Source organism: Lipophrys pholis, assembly GCF_963383615.2.
Source record: "Lipophrys pholis genome assembly, chromosome: 18".
In the NCBI taxonomy this organism is placed as follows: domain Eukaryota; kingdom Metazoa; phylum Chordata; class Actinopteri; order Blenniiformes; family Blenniidae; genus Lipophrys; species Lipophrys pholis.
In genome coordinates, this window is record NC_137646.1 from 23,638,156 (window position 1) to 23,663,865 (window position 25,710).

At 45.5% G+C, this 25,710-nt stretch overlaps 1 protein-coding gene across 2 annotated transcripts; it reads right to left on the minus strand.

The window, feature by feature from the left end:
- Positions 1 to 290: 290 nt before the first annotated feature.
- Positions 291 to 25,451, minus strand: acin1b (apoptotic chromatin condensation inducer 1b). Of its 2 annotated transcripts, none has more exons than XM_080486868.1 (17): positions 25,284 to 25,451; positions 22,739 to 22,804; positions 22,537 to 22,648; positions 22,270 to 22,343; positions 19,520 to 21,043; positions 19,043 to 19,119; positions 12,656 to 12,776; positions 7,480 to 7,525; positions 5,490 to 5,635; positions 5,185 to 5,334; positions 4,172 to 4,385; positions 3,941 to 4,086; positions 3,403 to 3,510; positions 3,014 to 3,121; positions 2,557 to 2,881; positions 2,333 to 2,433; positions 291 to 1,512 (listed from the first exon to the last, which is right to left on the minus strand). In XM_080486868.1, exons 1-17 carry the CDS (start codon positions 25,416 to 25,418, stop codon positions 1,150 to 1,152), a joined length of 3,816 nt encoding a protein of 1,271 aa, XP_080342994.1. In that variant the 5' UTR covers positions 25,419 to 25,451; the 3' UTR covers positions 291 to 1,149. The 2 variants fall into 2 exon arrangements, with proteins under 2 accessions (XP_080342994.1, XP_080342995.1); XM_080486869.1 differs by having other exon boundaries at positions 19,520 to 21,040; positions 25,284 to 25,439.
- Positions 25,452 to 25,710: the final 259 nt, after the last annotated feature.

Here is a 25,710-nt window from a genome sequence, read left to right on the forward strand (position 1 = left end):
TACGGTAGTTCATCACAAAACCTTTGTGATTAATCACTTTCCTTTAACAAATGAAATTCTAATTTTAGAGAATACACTGATTAGAAGACGTTTGTTTCTTGTATATTTTAATGAAGTTGTGGACTTATAGTCCGGTAAATATGGTAGTTAATGTTTTAAATAACCGTGACGAGCTAAATGCAGAGAATTAATCTTCTCGTCTCAATTTAACCAAAACCTGAGGACGCAGCACGAACACGCACACATTCAGAAAGAAAGAAATAAAAAGTGGCAGAAACAAACACGGGGGCAGCCGACGTGATAACCAATTTAGATTTATTCATTTAAATTCTCGGTACATTCAGCACTTGCAGTAAAAGGAGGAAAAACAAAACAGAAAAAACAAAAAAACAAAATAAAATCACACAGTTCGAAACTAAAAACAAGAATTAAAAATATGAAACTTCGACCTATGACTATTAGAAGATAAACTATTCCTTTTTTTTATCCTGCTCATAAATATAAGTTTGAAGGATCATCAGAGGATTTATTTTTTTGTTGTTTATTTGTTATTTTTTCCACCAGTGCAGTGAGATCAGCCTCTGCAGCAGGTCACACAATAAAACTTCTCTGGACACAGATTGGAAATCATCTCTTTCGCGTCACGCGTCAAACTTTCAGTGTCGAGACGAGGGGCAGGATTCTAACTTCAACAAGCCTCCGATGAGGAAGAGGAGGAACAACAAAAAGAAAAAGGACCGTTTCTTCATAAAACTACTTTAAGTGGTAGAAAAACTAAAGCGAACTGAAGCTTTGTGCTGAAGAGTGAGAGATTAAAACGGATCCTAGAAAACAGGCGAGGGTCGGGATCTATTTTCAACCGGTTTTATTACAGGGTTCGGAGGAGGAAGGAACTGTTGCGCCCGCAGGACCAAAATAAAAACCTCAGAGAGACGAGATGAAGAGGAGAGCCAGAAACCAGGACCCCGCCTCCCCCTCCGCCCCCCCCTCCCCCCATCCAGAGGATGAGGGGGGTGGACACCGCCCCCTGCAGGACGAACCGCTCAGTGCTGTTCGTGGAAGACGGAGAGAGAACGGAGGAGGAAGTGTGGAAGACAACGCTGGCGTCGCAGTGAGGGGGGCGGAGCCAGAGAGCTGCCTTCAGGCACCTCAGCGGCGTCTGTCTCTGGGGTTGCTACGACTACGGGAGCGCCGCCCGCCCGCCCCGGGCCCCGCGGAGGCTCGTCTGGACCGGTGGCTGCTGTCCCTCTTCTTGTCGGCCTCGCGCTCTCGGCCGCGGCCTCGCTCTCTGTCTGCGTCGCCGCCGCCGCCTCCACCTCCACCTCTCCCGGCGGCACCTCCACCTCCACCTCCACCCCCACCGCCCACCGACACGCCGCCGTCTTTGTCCCTCCCCTTTAACCTCTCCTTAAGCTTCTCCTCCTCACGCTTCTTGTCCTCCTCCTCTTGCTCCTTCCGCCGCCGCTCGCGCTCCTTCTGCCGCTCGGTGCGGTCCAGCAGCCGCTGCGCCGCCTGCAGGACGCCACAACAGATCAGTGAGACCAACCAAAACACACAAACATTAAATCACGTCCCGGTACGGCTAGAGGTCCAACACGTGTGCACTTCGATTTGCACTGACAGAAACAGGAAACGTACAATTCCACATTTTATTCATTTCAATTTGTCCCACTTAAATTCTGTCTGAAAAATGTGTTTAAAGAAATAATTCATATGTTTGTAACATGAATCCATATATGGGAAAAAACATTCCCACGAAAGTCATTAATATTAATGTGAAAAACTGTTTAAAAAGTTTTAAAGAACATTTTTAATGTTTTAAAAAATAGGTGAGTCAGCATTTAATTCATATAGGACACAAAAATACTAAGTTTAAGCATTTACATTTGAAGTGTATCATTTATTTTATTTTTTAAACTATTAAAAGTGTCGCTTAATAAGCAGCAGAAGATAAAAATGAGGCAGAACAGAAAGGAAACGAGTGTACCAAGAGAGTTCTAGACAATGTGGATCTATGTTAAAGAATTCCAGCTGAACGAATCTTTTGTGGTGAAATACTGGTGAATGAAAATTTGAGTATTTCAGTGTAAAACCAAAAACTGTTTATCGTCAGAGAAAAAGGAAGTAATTGAACCAGATTACAACCAAGAAACTGGATTTGACATGTAGGGCGTTATGAGGCTCCTTCAACCGTCTTTGGAATCCCCCAGGGCCTGCTGGGGGTTCGCTAAATATTTGGGACCATCAAGGACTGAACTGAAGAGCCTGACGGGAGAATGAAGCGGGACGCTGAGGTGCGTTTATGATTTCACGTTGGTGTCGAGCGACTGACCTGCTCCTCGGTGAGCGGCAGCCAGTAGATACACGGAGCAGCTTTGGTCTTCAGGAACAAGTCGTCCAGGAGTTTGGCCGGAGGTTCGTCTCCTTTCTCTGCTGGAAAGTAAAAAAAAACGGAAGGAAACTCAGCCCGAGTCCAGAAACTCCTAATAAGTATCATCCAGTTCAAACATGAGACCCTGATTATCTTTTCATGTGAAGACGGAAAAAGCGACCGACCTTTCTTGTCGGTCTTCCTCTCTTTGCTCTTGGCTCTCTCTCTCCTCCTCCTCTCTCTGTCTCTGGACCGAGACCTCCGTCCGTCGTCTCCCGGCCGGGCGAACTCCCGGACCTTGTCCCGGTCCCACTCCCGCTCGCCCCGCGCCCGTTCCCGCCGCTCCATCTCCCTCTCGCGCTCCGCCCACAGGTCGCGCACTCCTCGGTCCCGCTCGCGTTCACGCTCCCGCTCGGGCATCAGAGGCGGCAGCCGGGTGGGCGGAGGCCCGGGCGGCGGCGGGAGCTCCTCCTCCATCGCCGGCTTCAGGATGCCTTTGTGGAAATCCAGCTGGGGGCGAGAGGCAGAACAGGAATCAGACCGACCCTGCTGGAGGTCTCCACGCTCCTCACGTCTTCACAAGCAGTGAACATTAAAGGGAAACAGGCCGACATGGAGAACACCAGTGGAGCGGGTCAGTACCTCAACCTGCTCGCTGAAGTCCACGTTCAGGACTTTGGGATTGCTCGTAGGCCACTTGACCCCGTGGAGGGAGGTTCTGGTGGCGACTGCTTCTTCTATTGTGGCGTACTGTGGTGACGGGGGCGACAGAAAAGAAGGAGAATCCAGGAAGAGACGGATGAGAACAGGAAGAATAAGTCAAGAAATGTTTCTGTTGGCGGTTATAAGACGATCAATTTGGAGAATTTCACAGTGACGCTACAAAGAAATGCTTTTTTTTCTGTGTGCTGCTCAGTGAGTAACCGGTTCCACCACGGTTATTTAAACGGAAATCCAAAATGCAACGGAAGTTTTTCCGTTTTCACTTGAAACTGGAGCCTTAAACTAACTTCACCCTCCAACAGTCTCACCGTGACGAAGCAGTGAGATTTGATCTTGTCGATCCAGAAGCCTTCTTCCACCACCGTGCCGGTGCGGTTCAGCAGCTCCTTCAGCTGGATCAGAGTGAAGGGCCGGACCTGCGGGAGGAGCGAGGACAAGAGTCAGCCATCTTTTATACTCGGAACTATTCATGGTTGTGGCGCCCATGGTGTCCTAGAACTCCTGGTTGAACATCAGAAGATGGTCTTATCCTGTTTACACTCCCCGTGACCCACATGTAACCTTCGGCCAGGCAGATTCTTCCCGACTTGCGTCACGTCAGCGAATGCCGGTCATTAAGAGTGTAATGTCTCGTCTTGTCACAGTTTGTTTTAGTCACTCGCAACCTGAGGTGATGTTGCAACTGGAGCCAAAACACCTGGATGATTGCTTGTGGCTGTAATTACAGGTGCGGTGATGATGTGGTTACTGCTGCATCAACACCGTGTACCTCGGCCGTGCCGAAGCGTGAAGGCTCTGCAGGAAATATAGGAACATACAGGAGACGTTTCTAGAACACAAACCCACCAGGTTGGTCACGTGGATGATGTTTGAGAGTTTCCCTCGAGGAGGCGAGGGCTGGCGGGCGGCGCGCACCGGGTCGTCGATGGTGACGGACACGCCGGATTTCTGCTGGCTGATGGAGCGACGCACCAGGCTGTCGCTGGGAGTAACTGAGAGTGGCAGAGAGCAGCGTTATGAAAAGCAGAGGGATGGACACACTATCATCGACACAAACTTTTCTTTTTTTTTTTTTACTTTTCTTTGCTTCTCCGTCCACTTTGACGGACGTCTGCGTTTCCGGAGCTTCCTCACAGACGCTGTTCTTCCTCTTGTCTCTGGAGGTCCTGCGATGCTTTTCTTTCTCAGGTTTTTCTGCCTCCATCTCCTCTTCCTCCTCCTCCTCCTGTTCTTCCTCTTCCTCCTCTCCTTCATTGGTCTGACCATTTTCCTGACTGTCACCTGGAACCACCTGGGGGGAAATGATTGGAGTTAAGTTGATGAATTGAAACAAACAAACCGGTTCACCAAATCCACAACTGATATTTGTATCTCCAGGGTCATTTCATCCAATTTCTCTGGGAGATGAAACAAATCGTCACTCAACGACTAACCCAATCTTAGATTATATCGACGTAATCGACAGAACAGATTAACCCTCCTTCACAGGATGGATGTTGATCCTGGGCTGCCTGGAGCTCCATCAGCAGGCACCACTGTTGATTAACTGGACAGATAAACTCACTGCGTTTGCTTCATTCACAAGACTCTTGTTGGGAAAACGCCTCCAGATCTCAATATTCACAACACAATTCACAGTCTACCTTCGAGTAGATTCATGAGCCTGGTTGTACCTGAAGCCTGCACCTCCTCATTTCAGTTTCCTGCTGAGGCAGACCTTCAAACTCTCGACATTTATTCCACCGACACCGTCAACCAATAATCACTGCACTTTAGCTTCTATTGATTTGTTTCTTAACATACGTCACTATAAACACTGTCAATACTACTTTCTTTCCTTTAGGATTGTGTGACAGTTTTATTATCTGTGTCTATTTGTTTCTGTGCTTTTCTTCAAGCCTCCCCGCTGATTCTGTCGACCCACCTGGTAAAATAAATAGATCGTAGAGATGACACTCGTACTGCTCTTCTGTAGCGTCTTTTTTTTTTTTTTTTAAAACCATGAAACCTCTTATTTCTGAATCCAAACCAATCCATTCCAGAGAGCTGCACTCGGCTCGGCTAACTTCCTCCCGGTCCACAGCACCAACCTGTGTGACGGTGCGTCGGATCTTCAGGCCTTTGTCTGGGTCGTCTCGGCTGGTGTCCAGGTTCTCCTCTTCCTCCCCGGACGACTGCAGCTCCTCGGGGTGCAGCTCCACCACGGCATCCTGGTTCACCTTAATGTCGGGGATCAACGACTGGAAGACGAGAGAAAGAAACAATTGAATTTACTTTACTCATTTTGAGAGTCACGGTTGGCGCCTTCGCCTCAGAGCTACAATGTCAGGCTGGTTTGCATGTTCTCCCTGTGCAGTGGAACTCATGATCGTAACACTCGACTGTGGCTCTTCACCTTCAGGGAGTCTGTGGTGATGCTGATGGATGGCTTCTTGGCAGTGACTGCGGTACTGGAGCCCCATCGCCTCTTCCTGCCTGCCGCAGTGCTCGTGTCAGAGTCCGCTGCGCCTCCGTCTGTTGGCGCCGGAGACGTTTTACTGCCTCAAGGGGTTAACAAACAAAAAAAAGTTCACTATCAAGAAGATTTTCTCCCAGACATGTCTGCTCAAACACTTCAACCAAACACAGCTTTCCCGAGAGTTTAAAGTAACTATTAAAGTCTAGAACAGATTAAACAAGTTCCTACATTTTTTCTTTTCTTTTTTTTTTAATACACAGAGGATTTCTTACTGTGGCTAAACTTAACAGCAATGTTTGCCCAGACGTTATGGTAAGCATTTTATCCAGAGACAAAAATGTGAAACCGCGCAAGACGATTATGGTGGTGCACGAGCACGAAGGAGCGCTCTGCTGCAACACGCTGTAATTGCAGGGGAACAGTACAGGCTGATGATTTCCAGGTGCAGAGAGCCAGAGCAGCACATCATCAGCCGATTTGTTTTAATATAGCCAATGAATCACGGCATTGATGCCAAAGCCCTGTGGTGTGAATGGGATAACAGGAGTATAATTTTCCTTTAATTCTGTCAACACTACCATGGGCAGAGAGAGATGCAGTGGGAGGACCTCGCTGCTAAATCTGACGGAGTTAGTGGAAGAAACGGTCGCTATAAAGCAGGTAATTTATCACAATAAACAACATATAATTGCAGAGGCAGTGTTCTTCAGTTGGCTGATGTAAGCTAAGAAGCGTTCGCCCGGCAGAAAGACAAAGACCAAACCACAATCTGGTGCATTTTGATACAAGCCTGGACAGGCAGCGTTAAGCCACCTCTTTATCGTGGCACCTGTTAGTGGGTGGGAAGACTCGGGGAATGTTTGGTCCAAAAAGCTGATATCATTGACCCCGGATGCAGTCACACATCTGAAACGCTCCACTTAAACACTAAACGACGCACCTTAAAGAGCCTGATACGAACATGTAAGGAGTCACTTTAACCACATGGACTAATTGAACTGCCGCACTAACCATAACAATAAGCCGTTACTGCTGGACAAGTATTCCAATGACAATAAATGAGTCTGGCAAAATGCAAAACTTCTGTTTTACTGTGTTTTGGGGGTCAAATTACACACCGGATGTCTGAGCCACTGAAAACGCAACTATTCTGAAAACGGCTTCCAAGGTAGTAAAACTTCCAGCTCGAGCTGCTGGCATCTTTGTTTTAGAGGAGAAACCTTCAGGTGTAGTGAAGTCAATGACCCAACCCCATAGTCCAACATGTGTACACGTCTATTTAATAGTGCAGTCAAATGTCTGGCCCTAGGACAGAACCTATTCATTTGTTATTATTCAACGGACTTTATTTTTTATGTTATGATGCATTTGAAAGGCAACAAAGCATTTCAAAAAAGAAATGTGCACGTTTGAAAAACCGTGTTAACAGTGGGCCGCAGCTCATTTGAGCTTGAGGCCCCCCTCTTGGGGGTCAGTTCACCACTTGATAGACACCGACCACCACAGACGGGTTTTGGGGGATGCTGCAACCCAGTTGATGTCAAACTCACTGAAATCCTCACACTTTTCTGCCTGATATATTCCACTAACAGGTGCCAGGATTGAGATAATCAGTGTAATTCACTTCACAGAGTTTGGTGGAACAGAGGTCGAGAACAAGCTTTTGATCTGCTTGAAAAATGTAGAAAAAAAAATGTAATGTGCAATGAAATAAAAATGTTTTTTTAAAGATTCTACTGAGAGATTCCTCTTTGCAGATCAAAACATACTTCTGCTTTGAACTCCTTTATAATCATCTGATGTTCTTTTCTGACTCTTATATAATCACATGATCTTTTGATGCGTTCCTAATTCAAAAAGCAGGACATTCCCTCCTTGCGTTTGTTCTCCAGGAGTCGAGGAAAAAGGGCGGAGCTGGCGTACTTACTAGTCAGGGAGATCTTGCGAGCGGCAAAAGCCTTAGGAGTGGTGCTCTGGAAAGAGAGGGAGACAGAAAGAGAACATACAGAAACCCCAGGGGTGCGGGGCGAGATGAGAACCGAGAATCTAGACCCAAACAGGCAACATCAGACAGAAGGTGAACACAGGAACAGTGGAGGAGGGGTGGAGAACGGGAGGCCTGGATGCTCTAATTGTACCACATTAAAAGACAGGATGTTCTCTGGTCGATGCAGAGACTCCAGACACATTTCCGCCGTCCACCTCTGCTCAGAGACGCCTGAATAAATCGCTGCCACTTATCTGGAGGACGACGCGGGCGCACGATGTGCATTAGGACCTGTGTGGGTGTGTTTTCATAGAGATGGAGGAGAGAAGGTCGGCGAGGTATCCGTCGACCCTTTCGCAAGTCAGAGAAGCCGTTTTCACGCCGAGTCACCTTGAAGGGTTGGCAGGACGTTAATGCTTCACAGACGGGTCAATTTCAGTGAGAAACTAGTGAAACTGTGAAAACTGCGCTCACTCATTTTGACCTTGCCGTCTGATAAACCTATGTGGTTTAAACCTACGTTTTTTTTTGGGACGATTGCTTTCGGAGATATCAAGTGTTGTAATTGGTTTATAAATCAAACTGATTTGACTTGTTGGGGTTTGCGTGTTAAAACAGGCCTATACACGTTTCCATGTGCACAAACATTACGTAACATTTCTCCACGATGCAAATCAACGCAACACAGAGGATATTTATCTCTTAAGTGTGGTTTCATTGATAATCCCTTCATCATCGTCAGTTTTCCAGTTAAATGTGTTTTTGTTCTTTATGCATTAGAGGTTTTCGATGAGTGAGCTGTGCTGATTCGTTATTTATTTTACATTCTGTAAAACTGAAACAATAAGTCCGAAAAAGCAGTGAGTTTTTCTGTTTTTTTTAAATAATTTCCTTTGATTTTAAAATAATTGCCCATCAAATAGTTTGAATGTTTGGATTTTTTTTTTATCTGTTTTAAGCAATTTTAGGCACGATTGACGTGGAGAACAGATTGAAATGTCACAATGTTACGAAATGTTATTCCAACCAAGAGAATATTTCTTGGAATTAAGCGTATCAGATGTTTTGTTAACGATATAACGAGCCAATATATGCTATTGTGTAGAATTAGATGCATTTATCTAAACCCTTGGTGATTGTCAATGAGCAGAGATGGACAACAGCGTGTTGAAAAGTCAATCCGTCATAAATATTATTAACTCAGCATCCTTGAGGATTAGCTTAATTCACAACAGACCACTTCGGCTCCACGGCTTTTGTTGAGATTTACCAGGAGCACGCTTATCTATCAAGGAAATCTCTAAAACACATTAAAATTAGCACTAAATAACAAAAATTATATAAAATTTACTCCTTATTTACTCAAACAGATCAGAAGGTACAAGAAAAATAATCTGAAACAGTTATTTCTTTAAAATGTAAACAATTTAAAATACAGGAACAATGACAAGTCATTTAATTCCTGGTACCATTTGACACCTGATTCCTTACTGGCTCGACTACGGCCCAACCGCACGACAGTGTGTACTGTATCTAGGCAACAAGGATCCAATCAGAGAAGGCAGAGGAGTGAGGGCGGGGCTCGATTTGAGTGTGTAGATTAACCACCAGGCAGGAACTGATCACAGGACTGGACTTTTTTGGGGAGGACGTTTCTCGACTGTCTGCTGGTCACAGAGTCTTGTTTCAGTCTTTTGATGGAGGGGGGGTGTCAAAGCAGGAGGCGGGGGAGGGTGGTGTTTACTTTGTTTTAAAGTCCATGAAGATCTGATGCGCTGGATGAGATTATATCTGGAGCTTGATGATGTTGAAGCAGCCGAAATGTCCACGAGACCGACGCACGTCGTGAGGTCTCTGCATGTTGTATCCAGAAAGTTTTTGTTGGTTTCACCAGTTCACAGCAGGAAGACCCGATTCGTCTCCGAACAACGATCAAAGTACAAAAATAAAATATTCCAGACTTTGTGAAATGGCACTCCAGGGATGTGACGAAAAGCTGCCAGGAGTGTCTCTGGGCTCACATGCAGTCAGACGAGAAGCTTTTGGGCCAGGCTGTGGGTGTAGCGACGACGTGGATCTATAAATACACAAATCACAGCAACGACGCAGCAGCGGTGCTTCTGCCAGGTCGTCAGCAGAGGCAGGATGTCACCCTCTGAAACACCCAGTCACACTCCGGAGGCAGCAGCTTGTCGGGTGTTTCCAGCTTTCTTGTCCGAGCATGGATGATGAATGTTACCATGCACCATCTGTGTCACTCTGCCATCGAGGGAAATCAGTCTTTTAAATGGCGACTCCTATCAGGAGGACACAGTAAATACGCACAAAAAGTCTCTGCAGTCGTTTTTTTTTTCCCTTTCTTTTTTAAGTGGGCTAGTCTGTCCAAGGGTGTGCCACATAAAAAAAAAAAGTTCTTTGTGAAACTGTCCATCAGCGATCAAGTCCTTTAAGAATGACTGACAAGTAGATGATATCAGTTACTCCACTTGATTGTGTTCTAATAGCCCACAAACATGATCACATTCACATCCTTCAGAGCCCTGATTACTGTGTGGGGGGGTTAAAGCAGCTGTTCTCAGTCCAAAGTCATTACTCCACCCCACCAGCAGAGGGTAACGAGGGCCTACACACAGGATGGAAGAGGTGAGGATTTGAGTCTATTCCTGAGTCCACAGAGAATGACACATGCAAACTGTGTGCATCCTCAAAATGGCAGCAGGGAGGAAAGGGGGGGGAGGAGGCAATAAGTGACGAAGCACACCTTCCCCTTATCCCCTTCATTCATTCATTCATTGCCGCCTCGCAGTGCCGTCCAGTCTGGTTCAGATCGACAAGCAGGCTTTTTCTAACCCTTGTGGCTGGGTTACCATGACAACTGCGTGCTGCTGCAGTTACCATGGCTGCTGCTGTCGGCGGCAGCGGTCTGATGCAGGCTCCAGCTTCCTGCTGGCTCAGCGTCTCACTGGAGGGCTACGCTGCAGACTCGGGGCTTTACTCAGTGCCATCGCAGACTCTGCGCCTAATTCAGGTACCAGCGACGCGCTTGGGCATAGCGGGACAGGAGGAGTAGGAGGAGTGGAGGAGGTGTTGGTGGTGGTGGTGGTGGTGGTAGTAGTAGTACGCAGCAGGTACCAATAGGGGCAATGGAAGAGGCATGGGCACCTTCATAACAAAGCAATCAATGGGGTTTTAAACAGCAGTCACACCATAAATATATATAGTGAGAGAGAAGTGATCATGATGGGATACAAAGGCAAAAGATGGAAAGTAGGGCTACAAAGAGGCTGAGAGAGAGAGAGAGCGAGAGAGAGATCAAGAGAGACAGTGTGTGAAAGGAGCAAGCAAAGAGAGCAGCGAGAATGAAAACAGCGTGAAAGGAACAGCAGAAACAAGCCCCGATGCATCTCTACACACACTGTCAGGATCCATTACTCATGCAAACCCAGGAGAGACACAAAACACACAAAAATACACACTGATTCAGTTGAAGGGGATAGAAGCTCAGAAGTTAATCCAGTCTGGATAGTTTGGTCAATAATGACAACAACTCTCTTAGGTGGAAGAAATCTGAGGTTGTATGTGGAGATGTGCCGTTTTTAAAGAAATGCAACACTCCAGTGTGATAGCATGACTCTGAAGACCCTAACACATCATTGCTATGGAAACTTCCAAGTTTAAGTGAAAGACGGGGTATCTTGCAGCTTAAAATCTTTGGTTTTATTTCATATTCTGTTTAGGAGTTCTCACCCAGTTGTGGTACTGTTGCTGCTAACAACCAATAGATAAGAGCAAAGTAGTTTCTAGATTCCCGGGGAGGTAAAAAGTGTTTCTTCTCTGGATTTACACACCGAGCCTTTTCCCTGCACAGAAATGCTCAGTCCTTGGTTCACTGTATTTACTCCTTGAAGGCGGTTGTCACTAGGGATGTGTGTGACTTGTTGACTAAACAGAGTTTGGTTAAAGCTAAACCAGCATGGTTTGCAAAAACTGTTCGTTTAGAAAATGAAAACAAGGCATCAGGAAGGCCGTGTAGGGAAAAAATCTGAGCACTGAAAACGCAATGAAACCTTTACATTTTCACGTGAAAATTAACAGATTATACAACTTAAGACAATAATGTTCTTTTTGGTGATATCTTGGTCTCATATCTTACAGCAGCTCCTCCGACTCCCAGTTAAATTCAGGTCAGAATACAAAATCCTTGTTTAGCATTGAAGGCCTTCCACAACCTTTCCCCTCCGTATCTGTCAGCCTTCCTCCACACCGCCGCCTCCTCCCTCAACCTCACCGTGCCCTCCCTCCCGCCTGCCTGCCTCAGCACCACGGGCAGGGACGGACTGTGGAGCACACTCCCACCGGACATCCAAACAAAACCCACTTCTCTGCAGTCAGAGGTATGACAGAGTCATTTTCTTAATTCGCGCTCTCTCTGCTTTCATGTCACCTATAACATGATTGATTTTAATTAGAAAATCAAGACAAAAACAATTAATTTGACCGGAGTTCATTAGAGCTGTTTAATAATAACCTTTAATTTTATATTTTTTCTTCATTGTGGTGCAGAGTGCCGATGATGAAAATGCACTTCTATCAGCCAGAGTTCGAAGCTGCAAGATAAACCCCCTAAAAACCGCTATGCTCAGTCTGAACAGTTTTGCCTTCTATTCTCGATATAAACACTCACCGACAGCATAAATACAAAATGCATGCGCTGTAAGCCTCCCTGCGTTCACAAAACAAACACTCAGACATGTGTGAGAGATCATCTATGTAACTCAGCTTCGTGGGAAATATTAGTAGCTTCTATAGCAAATGGAAGATGAGCTCATTAACTTATTCCCCAGGACCCAAATCCAACTCAGCCCCATCATTGTCACCTGTGCACATCAGTCTAATCACCACTTTTGTTTTTTAAAACAGGATGTAGATACTGTACATGGAGGTACAATCAGAGGAATAACCCTGCACAGGTGTCCAGGGCTTCACTGGCCTTTCAGTGGAGTTGTGTTGGTTTTGAGTGTCCCCTCTACGTTACACATGCTTGTGTGTGGGTGAGGATGCAGGTTAGTGGGAGACAGAGCAGACCGGAGCAGCCCCACCCTCTCAGCGATCTTACCTCCTCCAGGCGGCCCTCACTGTTCTCCGGCTCAGCCCCGGAGGCGGGCTGCTGGGCCATGGAGCTCTCGGATTCTGGCTCTACCTCGGTCACGGCGGCTGCGCTGGGCTCCGATACCTCCCTGCAGGACGGAGAAAATAGGTTACATACTCCATTGCAATGACGCCACGGTAGAGCACCATGTCACAGTGACAATACCTGGCAACTCCTTTTAACCAGAACAAGTTAAATTATGTTCGTATCAAAAACATCAGGTGCTGCTAAAAGCATAGCATTCAAAATGTTAACTGGTTGAATCGATAGAAGATGATCTTTTTAAAAACACTCCAACTCCGTGGAAATGCAACTTTTCTGAAACGGTGCTACTGTGCAAGCACACAACGGCCATCGTAAATAGATCTTCTGCACATGTGCATGCAGATGGACGATGACACCAATGACGACCCTTAAGAATGTCAGGACGCCATATTCTCCTGGAACATGGTAGTTTTATTGTTGAGTCTCCTGGAACAGCAATCCAACTTCCTCCATACGAATGTTCATGCACTTGCCATTGTTAAGGTTTATAGCGCATTGTTCTCTGAGCGCATGCGTGTGTGGTTTTCATAATTTCTGCCCTTGCCAGGTTGACGCAAAACTTTTATAAAACGAAAACACGATGCGCTGTCATGTGAAACACCGTCGTGTAAACACAGTCTTAATAGTACTGGGTACAACATGTAACCGGCACTACTCAGTCTTGTAGGAATGGGCACTCGGAGTTAAAAGTCATCAGGTGTCGCCCTCACGTTCCGCCCCCGACTGGAGCGCTTTGAGTTTGAGTGTGACAGGACACAACGTGAAGGAAAACACTGAACGAGTCAGAGGAAGGGTGCTGGAGGCCAGTGATCTGGGTCACTCCTGCTATAAATAACTCACAGGCAAACTGACACCCGGGGTCACCGACACTCCAACTCACTCACACTCCAAGACTCATGTGTGTGGGCTTCCTCCCATCAGAGGGGGGGCCGCTATGAAAACCCGTGTGCATGTCAGCCAGTAAAAAGCAGAGAAAACACCATCGCTGTGAATCAGAGCTCAGTCTTCAAAGGCTTCTGCTCCTGTTGCTTTAACTCGGCGTTATCTAACTCGGAGGGAGAGAAAACAAGCAGATGTCGTCATTATATTTTTAGCAACCCCCTCAACTTCCCCTACCGGCATAATCAAAAGCCTCCTCCGCTGCCTGCATGCGAGGACACGGGCACCGAGGCAGCACCCTGTAGGTGGGAGACTCGCGTCTTTGAGCATCCTTCTCTCTCATCACTGCGCTCATCCACCTTCATCACTTTCTATGTCACAGCGCTAATCCAGTTAAAACAAGGCGTCTAAAAGGGGCTAATTACCTGCTAGTGATGATAGATCTAAGCCATCAGTACAAAACTTAAAATGCAATCAATTATATTACTGTGCATTAATGCTGTGTGAGTTCAACTGAAATTAACTGCGAATTACTTCTACCACTGCTGTATTTCCCAGACTATAAGTTGCCCTGCTTTCAATTGTTTGGTCAAGGACTTAAGGAACATCGAATGCATCAAAATACACCGGTACGTACCATGTGGGACCACAAGATGTCACTAGACGACCACAGAAATATCATTTCATTGGTGTTTTATTCATTACATACATATGTAATGATTAAAAACCAACCCTAATTGGAGCTAAAGAGCCAGTCGACCTCCTTACACCCAATTACACCACAGTTAAGTGTGCAAGAAAAAAATATACAATCAGTTCAGTGGAGCAATACACAACTACATCAACTCACATTTTGATATTAACCTGCACTTAATAACAGCTTCCGCTTCGAGTCTTCATTCAAAATGCAATTTTGTTTCCATAGAAATCAGGCTGAACCATCCTGATTGATAAAAGCTCAGAGTTACAGCTGACTCAGGTTAGTTGTGCTGCTGCAGCTTTAGACCTCAACATATCGCTGCTTTCCTGCAGGATCTCTGTAGAGCTGGTAGCTTTTATAGTTCGTCCTCTAATCTCAACCTGTGTATGCAGAAAAGCCTGGAACCTTAAAGTCTGGATGTGCTGCGGATTCCTTTCTTAAATATATTCTTAAAAAAAAATCCCTCTGCACAAGTAAACAGACTGTTTTATTATGCTGCATATCATTAAATACGATCATTACGGCTGCCAGAAGAGAATGTCAATATGTCACTTTAATGACTATTACCCAATTGAAAGACTTCAGATATTTTAATATGTGTACCTATAAATTATGTCAAATAAATAAAGAAATTTGCATTTCTTGTACATTGAAGTGTCCTTGCACCGAGCCAAGAGTACGAGACCCCGGCTCACATTATTTATAAACTTGTGTGTTTCGTTGTAGCTGAATTTTTAATGAATAAGAGTCAGAATAATTCCTCCTCTTCAGCAGATCTACCCCAGAAAGCCAGTTCATCCTCCGTCTCTAGATTAATCACGAGTGGGAGTGTGAGCAAGAGGGCAGTATTGTTCCTTCCTCCACACCGCGCACAGATTGTCCTCCTTCGTGCGAGGTATGGATATCTTGTGTGTGTGGTCTGTGGCCGAGGCTGGAGACACACCTGCAGGGTTTCTAAAAGGAGGCAGATGTCAACTTGAAATACAACCCCGCAGGAGCAGAATGAATGAATGAATGAATGAAATGAATGAATAACTGTGCGTTTGTGTGTTGCCAGGCTTTTACTTCTCAGGTAACAGCCTCGGAGAACTTGGAGGTATGAGGAAATACTGATTAACGTCGGTATAATGTGTCATAAAATGGAACCTCTTCTGGTTAATCTTTACAAAAAGCCGAAAGCAAAGCTCACAGGACGAATTTATATTCATGGCAGCTCATCAAAATGACTCAGATCAAACCCAAATTAACAGTCTGGACACATAAATCGGACCAAAACATTGTCACCAGTCAAAGCAGACATGCAGTCAGCTCCCAGGGGAGCGGAGTGTGAATGCTGGTGCCAGCTGGGAGAATTATATCACACCATAAGGGAGCATTCACACTGACTGTACAGCTAACAGATGTCCGCTTTAATGATCTCCCTTGACAACGGCCAGATCATTAATCGCTTCAGCCACACAAACTCAAAAATACACTGTCCCCTGACCGTTGAACGCCTGCAAAGGATGGACAGGTTGTGTGTGGACTACGGAGGGGAAGCACAGAACAGAAAAAAAAAAAAAAAAAAAAAAAAACAGCTTCTAGATGGTCGGGAGAAAATGAGGCAACCAAGACAGAAGAGGAGAAATCAATGCTCACGCCATGAAATCCGAAGCCATTATTAATTCATTCATGTTGCAAAGCTATTTTAGGCACTGATCAAAGAAAAGGAGGACCCCCCTCCCTCCCCTTCCCCCCTCTGGAAGAAAAATCTTCCCTGCTCCTTCAGCCAACAAAAGGCTTTCACCGACATCCCCACCCCCGGTCCTCCTCACATGGGCCAACATGCAAGGCGCTCCTAACCAGGCCAACGTGCGCCGATGACAAGGGAATCACAGCAGCGGGAGGCCGGCGGTTGGGGAAGCGGGGGGCCGCGGGCTCACCGGTGGACAAAAAGACACGCAGACACCGGCTGCGGGACCCCCGCCGGCTCGCGGATGGGTTAAAAGTGAGAAGCCTTGAGTCGCCCTCTGGATCACTCTTACCCGTTCTTGTTGCCTTCGGACAGCATTGTGCGGCCGGCCTCGGAAAGGAGGAACCGCCGGGGTCGGAGATTGACGCTGTTCCGCCGGGTCCGTTCAGGCGTCGCTTCGAACCGGGAACGCGGGGTTAAAGGCGCGGTGGTTGCTAACGCTGACTAGCCGCACACTGCGTCGGTTTCAGGGATGCAATGCATGCATGACGGCCATGTTGGCTGGAGCCAGCGGAGTCAAGACACCCGCAATGTATGACGACATGCTTCCGGTCACACACCTCCACAGTAAAAGCACGACGCGCATAACCACAACCACAACCAGTGACACCGTGAAACAACTAAAGAAATACTGATTCCGATTGTCTATTTCATTACAATTTTCAATTATGAAGCGGCAATGAGGAAAAAAGGATTTTTTTCTGCCCCTTCAACAAAAACTTGAGTGTACCATTCATTTTTAAGCAATCCTACACATCAATCACTGTTACTCTTCTTTCATCATTACAACCATTACTTTAATATACTGTTGACTCAGTGATGGACTGAGTCCATATTGTCCAGGGACTTTTTAGTTTCATAGTTAAGAGTCACCCATACCAGCAACCCAACTTGGTCATCTGGCCATAACGAATGTCCAAGTACTCGCCATTATTATTGTCATAGCCTTTTGCTCAAAGTGTATTTTGGATTCACGACTTACTTAATTGTTTCTGGTTGCAATTCAGTTTTCCGGTGGAAGGTGGCGTTGCTAACAAGATTTCCTCATGAATAGATTTTGCTTCTATCTTTTTTTTTTTTACAAAAGGCATCTGTGTAAACCAACTGTGCTGACTGGAAATACAACTGAGGCGACAACAAATCATAGCAAAAACACAAGAGAAAAATAGACATGTCACATGGTCATGTGACTAATACAGAACACGCCTGACAGGTAATACAGCATGCTAGGGGTAGAAGCAGGAAATAAATACACACTTATCACTCTTAAACCTGCACAGTATCATACAAATATCTACAGTTCTTTTCTAGTGTCTAATTGTGTATCTGATTTATAAAAAAAAAAAAGCCTGGTGTGAAATAATAGTACTTCAACTTTGTACATGAGACACAAGAGAAAAAACTAACTCAATATATGTGATACACAGTAAACAACCAGCAGCCCAGAATGTGGAAAGAAGTTTACTGGAAAAACAATGTGAGATTCTTCATAACCTGTTCAGCAGGGGAACAAAATGCGAATCACACACGTTTCCTAGAACCGTACCGGAATGACTAAATACTGAGATAACGTGTAGAAAGAGATGAAGTGATGAACGACCTGAAACATGGATTACACTATATTTAGCACACATCCAAGGAGATATTTGTACCCGATGAAGACTTCACTGAGAGCTTACAGAAAAGAAGCCCCCATCAAGGAAATGGCACAAAGATATTGGAGATTACAGATGCGGCACACTTTGGAGAGGCGACGACTGACAACGTGTTTTCGTTTCGAATACAGTGTCTTCACATGATGTCTAGACTCATTTCCATCTCTTATTTTGTGGTGAAGTGAATCAGCACATATCACCAACAAAAGTATGTCAGGAAGTTTTCAGGGAGATGGTTCTTCGTCACACTAAACAGATCCTCTACATGTGATTTCATCCCGTCGTTTAATCTGAAATTCTCTGACATTTCTCTAAAACATGATCTGTGTTCACCTTCACCTGCAAAGGTACGAGTGAGCTGAATTGTAAATACAGTCTTGTGCCAGCGTCCTCCATCAATTATTCAGCAGACCGTTTGCTGTGGAGGGCATTAGCACACTCCATTTCAACTGCAGTGACCTTATGCATTGGAATTCTTGTCATCTTTACCCTGCGAGCTTGAAATCTGCCACTAAGGCCTAACGAGAAGGGAAACTTCTCAATTCCTAGAGGCTGTGGGAGTAAACATGCTGCGTGCGTAACTTTAACACATCTTAAAAGTATCTTAAACAGACAAGAAGAAAAGTGATACACACTGAAAGAAAGTAGACATTTGAATGTCATCACTCCAATTTACACCCACAAATCTTTTCACTCACTAAAAATGTGTAGTTTTAAACCATATTATGTGTAATATGATCAAATCCATAACAAAGTGGTGTGAAATGGACCCAAATCACATAGATTTAGTTAAAAATCCTCTAAAGTCTGGGTTGTCTTCACAGTATTGAGTACTACTGTCCTTAAATACAATCTATTTTTTAAAACAAGAAGTACTATGAATTACTAGATTTATTAGACAAATGTTTAAAAAACGTTTTCTCTGTAAAGTGCTTGTATGTTTTCAAAATAAAGGCATCAATCAAGTGCATCAACCAGGAAAAGATTTGCCAAATTCGAAAGTCTGGTAGAATAAATACTAGAGAAATAACACATATCTCAACAATTAGTACTGCAAATGTTTTCCTAACCATTGTTTATATTTTATTTTACCATCTTTAGTTTGTTTCTGATCTTCAATTGAGAAATTAAGTGTTTACACGACAACGTTGTAAAACTTTGGTTTTGTTGCAGTTTTCTCACTATGTGTTCCGTTCAAAATTTGGAAAGACCCTCGAGGTTCCACTAGTCAGAAGCATGAAAATAAAAACTTTCCTTCGCTCGAGTCTCACATGCACTTTACTGCGTTTCTTTTCCACTATGAACCTCCAGCACACTTTTATTAAGCTTGTCCGGAGACTGACCTTTTCGGAGGGTATCGTTTCTCAGCTCCTTTACTCGTCTTCTTCTCGTCTTCTGCCTCTTCTCTTTGGTCTGCCTTCTGTGAGACGAGTCAAAATACAAACACTGAAAGGCCAAACAATGCCACAACTGAGTTTAACTCCCACCAAACTCTGGAAGGATAGAGAAATTGATGCATCCGGTTTAATCAAACCGCTTTATCCAACATAGGGCGGCAGGTTACACCCAGGGAAATGTCTTGCAGGCTCTTATCAAAACATGGTCACATGACTATATAAGAACCATCATGTTTTTAAACTGCTACATCGTGTGTTTTTCTGGGATGATGTGAAGCTGAATTGATTTCTAGTGTGAGTTTTGTTTTGGGACGAGATCAGTGTCAAGGTTTGGTTTTCACTCAGTCAGCTCTGATCAGCTCCAGCACCCTGCGGCCTTAAGTTTGATGAAGCGATTTTTAAGATGGATGTTTGATCACTGACCTTCAGCTGGTGAGCAGGTTTGCCTTTACCCCCCGAGGAGGAGGAAGAGGAGGAGTGTGATGAACGTGAGGAGGAGTCTGATTTGGAGTCGGAATCTGAGGAGGAGTCGGAATCTTGGGAAAGTGTCACAACCACCTTTTCCATCTTGGATCTCTCCTGTTTCTTTTCTTGTTCTTCCTTCAGTTTTTTCTCCGCCTTTCTCTTCTCCTCCTCCTCCAGACGTTTCCTCTCCTTTTCCTTCTCCTCTGCCTGTCGTTTCCTCTCCTTCTCCTCTGCCTGTCGTTTCCTCTCCTTTTCCTCTTCCTGTCGTTTCCTCTCCTTTTCCTTTATCTCTTCCTGCCGTTTTCTCTCCTGTTCCTTCGCCTCCTCCTGTTGTTTCCTCTCCTTCTCCTGTTCCTCTCTCTGTCGTTGCTTCTGCTCCTCTTCCAGTCGTTTCCTCTCCTTTTCCTTCTCCTCCTCCTGTCGTTTCCTCTCCTTCTCCTGTTCCTCTCTCTGCCGCTGTTTCTGCTCCTCTTCCCGTTGTTTTCTCTCCTTTTCTTTCTCTTCTTCCAGACGTTTCTTCTCTCTCTCCAGCTGTCGCTCCCGCTCCTTTTCCTCCTCTGTGTCTCTGGACTCTTGCGTCTTTGTCTTCAGACCTTGTGGAAAGTTGCTGGAGGAGTGAGCGTCCTCTCCTGCCGTCCCGGCAGCGGCGGTGGTCTCCCCCACGCGGAAAGCCTTCTCTGACTCCATCTTGTGCACGAGCAGAGAGAGGGGTCCCGGCCGGCGCTTGGTGGGGGGCTCCGGACTGCTGGACCCAGAGCTGGAGTCAGAGTCCTGCCTCTGCATGGCGGGGAAGGACGCCGCCCTGTTGGGCCGCTCCCCCTCATGGTCATCCGGCGGGCTCTGCTTGGGGGTGTCGGGCAGAGGGAACAGGTTGGGGGGTGGAGACGGGGGCGGCGTAGGGTGGCGCAGCTGCATGGGCGTGTGGTGTACCTGAGGAGGTGGAATGTGCTGCGGTGGCTGAAGCTTGCGTTTGGATCTGGCAGCCGCCGATGGGGCACTTGGGGGCATTTGCTGGGGCGGGAGAGGAACTCGGTTACCCCTCCGGACGCCACCAGATCCCGGTCCCCAGTCTTCGTCGTCGTCGCTCTCGTCATCATCGGCTTCATCGCTGTCTTCCTGGGCTCGACTTCCGGCCGCGCCCCCGGCAGATCGGCTCAGGTGGAGGACGGGGTGGGCCGACCCCGGCTCGCTCGGAGCTGTTCCCTCCTTCTCCTGGGGCCGGGGCACCGTGGGGGGCAGCCCCTGCCTGTCAGGCTGTCCCAGGACGCGCACCGACAGGGAGGCGACCGCACGGGGAGGAGAGGGGGCTGTTGCTTCCTTGAGCCCTTGGAGGAAGGTAGCACGCTGCATTCTGGTGCCTGAAGCGTTGGAGGACTCCTGGAGGAGGAGTGCAGAACCAGAGGTCAGATCCAGACCTGGTTCTCCTGCCCCGTCTTCGGGCCTGGACAGTGAGGGCTGGGGCCGCATGGCGCGATGCTGCTGCTGCCACAAGAGAGAAGGACGGTGACTACAAGTGTTTCTTTGTTCGTGGCATTTATAAGCATGTGACTTCATGAGACGTTTATTAACCGTCCGTCTACCGGGAGAGCTCAGGAAACCATATAATACTCCGTTTACACGACGACATTCGAAGTAGAAACGTATCGTTTTTGTGTTTCAGTTTCAGTAAAGTTTGGCGTTTACACGACAACAATTTGAAAACAATGTCCATTTACACGGAAAAGGCAGAAATGCTGTAGTTAGCCCGAGAATAATATCCTATAAGCATTAATAATGGCAAGTACACAGGGATTCGTACGGACAGACAATGAAGTTGGATTGCTGTTATGGGTGACTGTCAACTATAAAACTACCAAGTCCCAGGTGAATACGGACTGGGAGTCGCGATACTCTGGAGGAAACATTACAGATTGTCCATTTACTCATGCATACGCAGAACTTTTTACCATGCATGCACAGTAGCAGTGTTTCAGAAAAGCTTCATATTCTCCCATTTCCACAGAGACGGATCATTTTCGAAGAGCCCCACTTTGGAAGCCATTTTCCAAAAATTGTGTTTTGAGTGGCTCCGGGCACTGTTGTCGTGTAAACAGTCACTGACGACGCAACAAAAGTTTTCCGTTTTCACTTGAAAAGGTTGTCGTGTAATCAGAGCCTGAGGTTAGATCTGTCAGTGTTGAGTGGAAGATCTAGAAAAAAACGTCTTATCATAGAAGCAAAACGAACTGTGTTTTAATGAGATTTGTTGTGGCGCACACAACATATTTATGTGCATATTCGAAATTGTCCATGTATGTGTTCTGAGATCTGTGTGTCTAAATGGACCTGTAAATGTAAATGTATCCAACCAAGGTTTTACTCTCTCATTTCCAGAACCTCTCCAGTTCCTGGAGTGTTATGTTTAAAATCACTGAGCTCTGCCTCAAAGGCAGTCAGTGTTATGAGATTGGTTGGTATGTACACTGACTTATATGTGCAGAATCTGAATGAGTGTCTCTCTAACGCACGCGCACAAACTAAACCTGTGTACATGCACTGAACAGATCTCATGACAAACCCAAATATTAATAAGCACAAAGAAATCTAAAGCCACACTAAACACGTGTCATTTTGCTATTATGATGGATGCATTGCACCACATTTTCTGTTTGTTTGGATGATTTCTATGTTGATCTCAGCTCTACATTGAGTCAGTGGAGGTTACTGACCTTGTCAGCGATGTAGGAGGAGTTGTCATTGTCCTCCGAATGGTCTTCATCCTCGTCTGGTACGGCTGGGCTTTCTGTCAGTCAGAGACAAACACACGAAATAAGAGCAACTTTTGGAACAATTCAGTGTGACGATCATTTCAACAGCACAAACACTGAAATCTGTTTTCATCACTCCCAGTAGGATAAAAAGCCATTGTTCCTGTGTTAAAAACAGTTTTTCCAGTCTGATTCGTCACCGTATGTGTGTGTAATTGTGTTTTCTACCATCAGCGTCCTCTTCTTGCTGCGCCTCTCTCTCCAGCCTCTGTCGAAGGAGCTCCTGCTGCTTGGCCAGGTACTGTTTGATGAAGCTGTTCTGGCACATCTCTTCCCCAATCTAAGACACCGAGGAGCACGACGACACGCTTTTTAAAATCACACATCATGCCGTTCAAAGATTTACTAACTAACTCAGAAAAGCTCCCACCTGAGAGTTGGGCTGCAGCCCACTGTGGGATGAGGAAGACTTCTGCAGGTTTTCCAGCATCAGAGCCTGCAGGGGAAATAGAACAAAGAGAAATTACAAAAAAGCCATGGACAATAATCTTGTTTATGTAATATTATCAGCTCCTCTAGGGTTTATTTGTGTCAGTTTCTCCAGACTGTTGTAACGTTGTGATGCACAATGTGATAGGATTAGATACACAATGACTTCTGGACAATGACAGGAATTATATAACAATACATCCATGCAAATGAATATCACTGAATTATTACGATCGCAAACAGGATGTAAATAATATGTAGATTTTTTTTATTATTATAGCTGTTTCATTAATTCTGTTCGGGGTTTTGTAGCTTTGCTGTTACTCATGTGCTTCAAACGTCCATCTTTAATTGATCTCCTGCATCGAAAAGTTTCATTACAATACGTGAAAATCCCACATATACTTCACACAATTTTGTAGATCAAATGAAGGATTAAAAAGCATTGCTAAATCTTTGTGATATTCTATTAAAGGTTTGTCTATTTGTATTAGACACTGCAATCCAACTGTGGAAACAATAGAAATTATATAGATCAAATCTGCTTTTTTGCAACAGCCAGCAACATACCTGTCTGAATAATCAGAATCAATAAACAGTATTACGCAAAAAGTTAGTGGTCAGTGTTTTGTTCTTCTTTCCTCAATACTAAAGAGATTTTCAGTGTGCTTTGTTTTGAATACATGTAAATCAAAATGGAAATTATCTACCCCCCCCCCCCCCAAAAAAAAACCCTTCCCACTATTGTAAAACTCTTTATATTTCTATCAGCAGATACTGAAGATTTCAGTTATTAATCTGACTACAGAGCATACAAACGTATCTAGTTGTGAGGATTGAATTGAACAATTTCCATGTGACTCAAAGCTGAATCATGTGTATTTCTGAAGTGAATGATTAAAATAGTTCTATATTAACCAGAACATTTATTTAGGCTTTAAACAATCCTTAACGTACTTTGATGACACATCCTCACGAATCCATATCAATTAATTCAGCATTCCCATTCATCTTCTTTAAGCACTTTATCCAGAGGGTTTGAGATTTCTGTGATTATTTTCCAATGAATAATGGGACTGATTCAATAATTCTCTGAACATGGATGCACTTGCACTTTGAGCGGGAGTGTGACAACTTGGGAGGTAATCCATTGAAATTCATGCCATCAAATATTATGCATGCAAACATCTGTTTAGTTTTCAGATGATTATCTAATTAAAACATCAGAAAATCTCAAATAGTTCTATATTTAATGGTTTTGAACGAGTCATTCCTCTGGGGGGCGCCAGAGAGTTTCGGCAAGAGAAAAAGTCTTTCTGTGCTTTTTATATTTTGTACATTTTACTATATAAACTTGAATTCATTGTAAAAGTAATGGGTCAAAAGCATCGAAACGGCTGTTATGAATCATCTCTAATGACAGGAAGTCAGTCGGATTATGTAGGGCAGGGGTGTCAAACATCAGGGATGTGTGGCCATAACTGGCCCGCAAGAGGCGCCAGTACAGCTCGTCAAACCACCAAGCAAATTGTAGAAATGTCTAAGAAAACATTGATTTAAAAAAAAAATAATAATTCTTGAAATAGCTCACGCAACAATGAGATATTGATTATGTCATGAAAGATAGTAAACTAGCACTTGCTTCCAAGCCATGCTGTCACGGTGAGTTTGTAAAAACATGCATAATGCAACAGTTATAGGAGGTTAGAAGTTTTTTGGGGGGACATTTCACTGTAGTTTGGCCATTTTTTTGTCCACGTGCGTAATGTTTGACACCCCTGGTCTAAAGTACTAATATAATCGGTATATTATTCTGCACTATGTGTGAAATTTTCCAGTAGTATTTACTGGGATAGTTTTACTCCTCGGTAATAAAAAGCACAAGACTGATTTTCAAAAAAACAGTCTACTTCCGCGCATGTGTTTGGGATGGAGTCCGGACGTCAGTCATGTTTCCGTCTGTTTGAAAGCTACACGCTCGCTGCAACAACAACGACGCCGTTACGTAAAACTAGTTGGAAACTAAAAGAACATAAATAACTGCGTAGTTTAATGGATGGCGACGGGAGGGATTGTGTTTACATTGTGAGGCGCGCCCCCGGGACCCCGCTCAGCTCTCAGGGGCGAGCGGGTGCAGGGGTGCGCGGCGCGCGGGCACGGCGGTGTACTGTACACTATGTGCGGCTGCTGGCTCGCGGACTCTCGGCTTAAGGCCTCCGGTTGACAGGTGCACACTTCAACTGTGTGCAACGCGGCGCGCCGCCGAGTAGCCACCGTTAAAACGCCGAGCCGCCCCGTGAGATAGCTCCGCGGAGGCGTCGCTAAAGCCGAAGCGACACTACGAACTGTTGTTTGCGCGTAATTACGATTTATGCATTCCCGCTCCGGAGCTCGTACACACCGCTTACGGCCTCTAACGTTAACCCCCCCAAACCGAACTTAGCCAGACTCGACATTCAGCGACCGCAGCGGGGGAGAAAACTTACCCCCTTCAGTCGTTTGATGAGCGTGTTCTTCTGCCCGCTCTTCGGGAGGTTTCTTTGCTCCAGGGCGGCTTTCAAATCCGCAACTCGGAGCGATTGTAGAGGTTTTCCATCAAGCGTAATATCCTCGTCCGCCATTTTGCTCCCCTCCGCTTGTCTAAACTCCCAACAAGCGTCGCTACGGCTGCTGCTCGGCGTCACAGCTCGGCAATTTCCGGAAGCGCTCGGCTCGACCCGAGTCGCCCTCAGCACTGACAGCCGTAAAAACGATTGGGCCCATCTCGGCCTCCATAACCACAAGTATTTACACCCCCCACCCCCAAAAAAAGTGCTTTTACTCAGATTTCTTCAAATGTGGGGACAAATATTTCACCAGATGTAAAAGCATATTCTGTATCAAGACAACTCAACGCAAAGAATAAAACCAAAC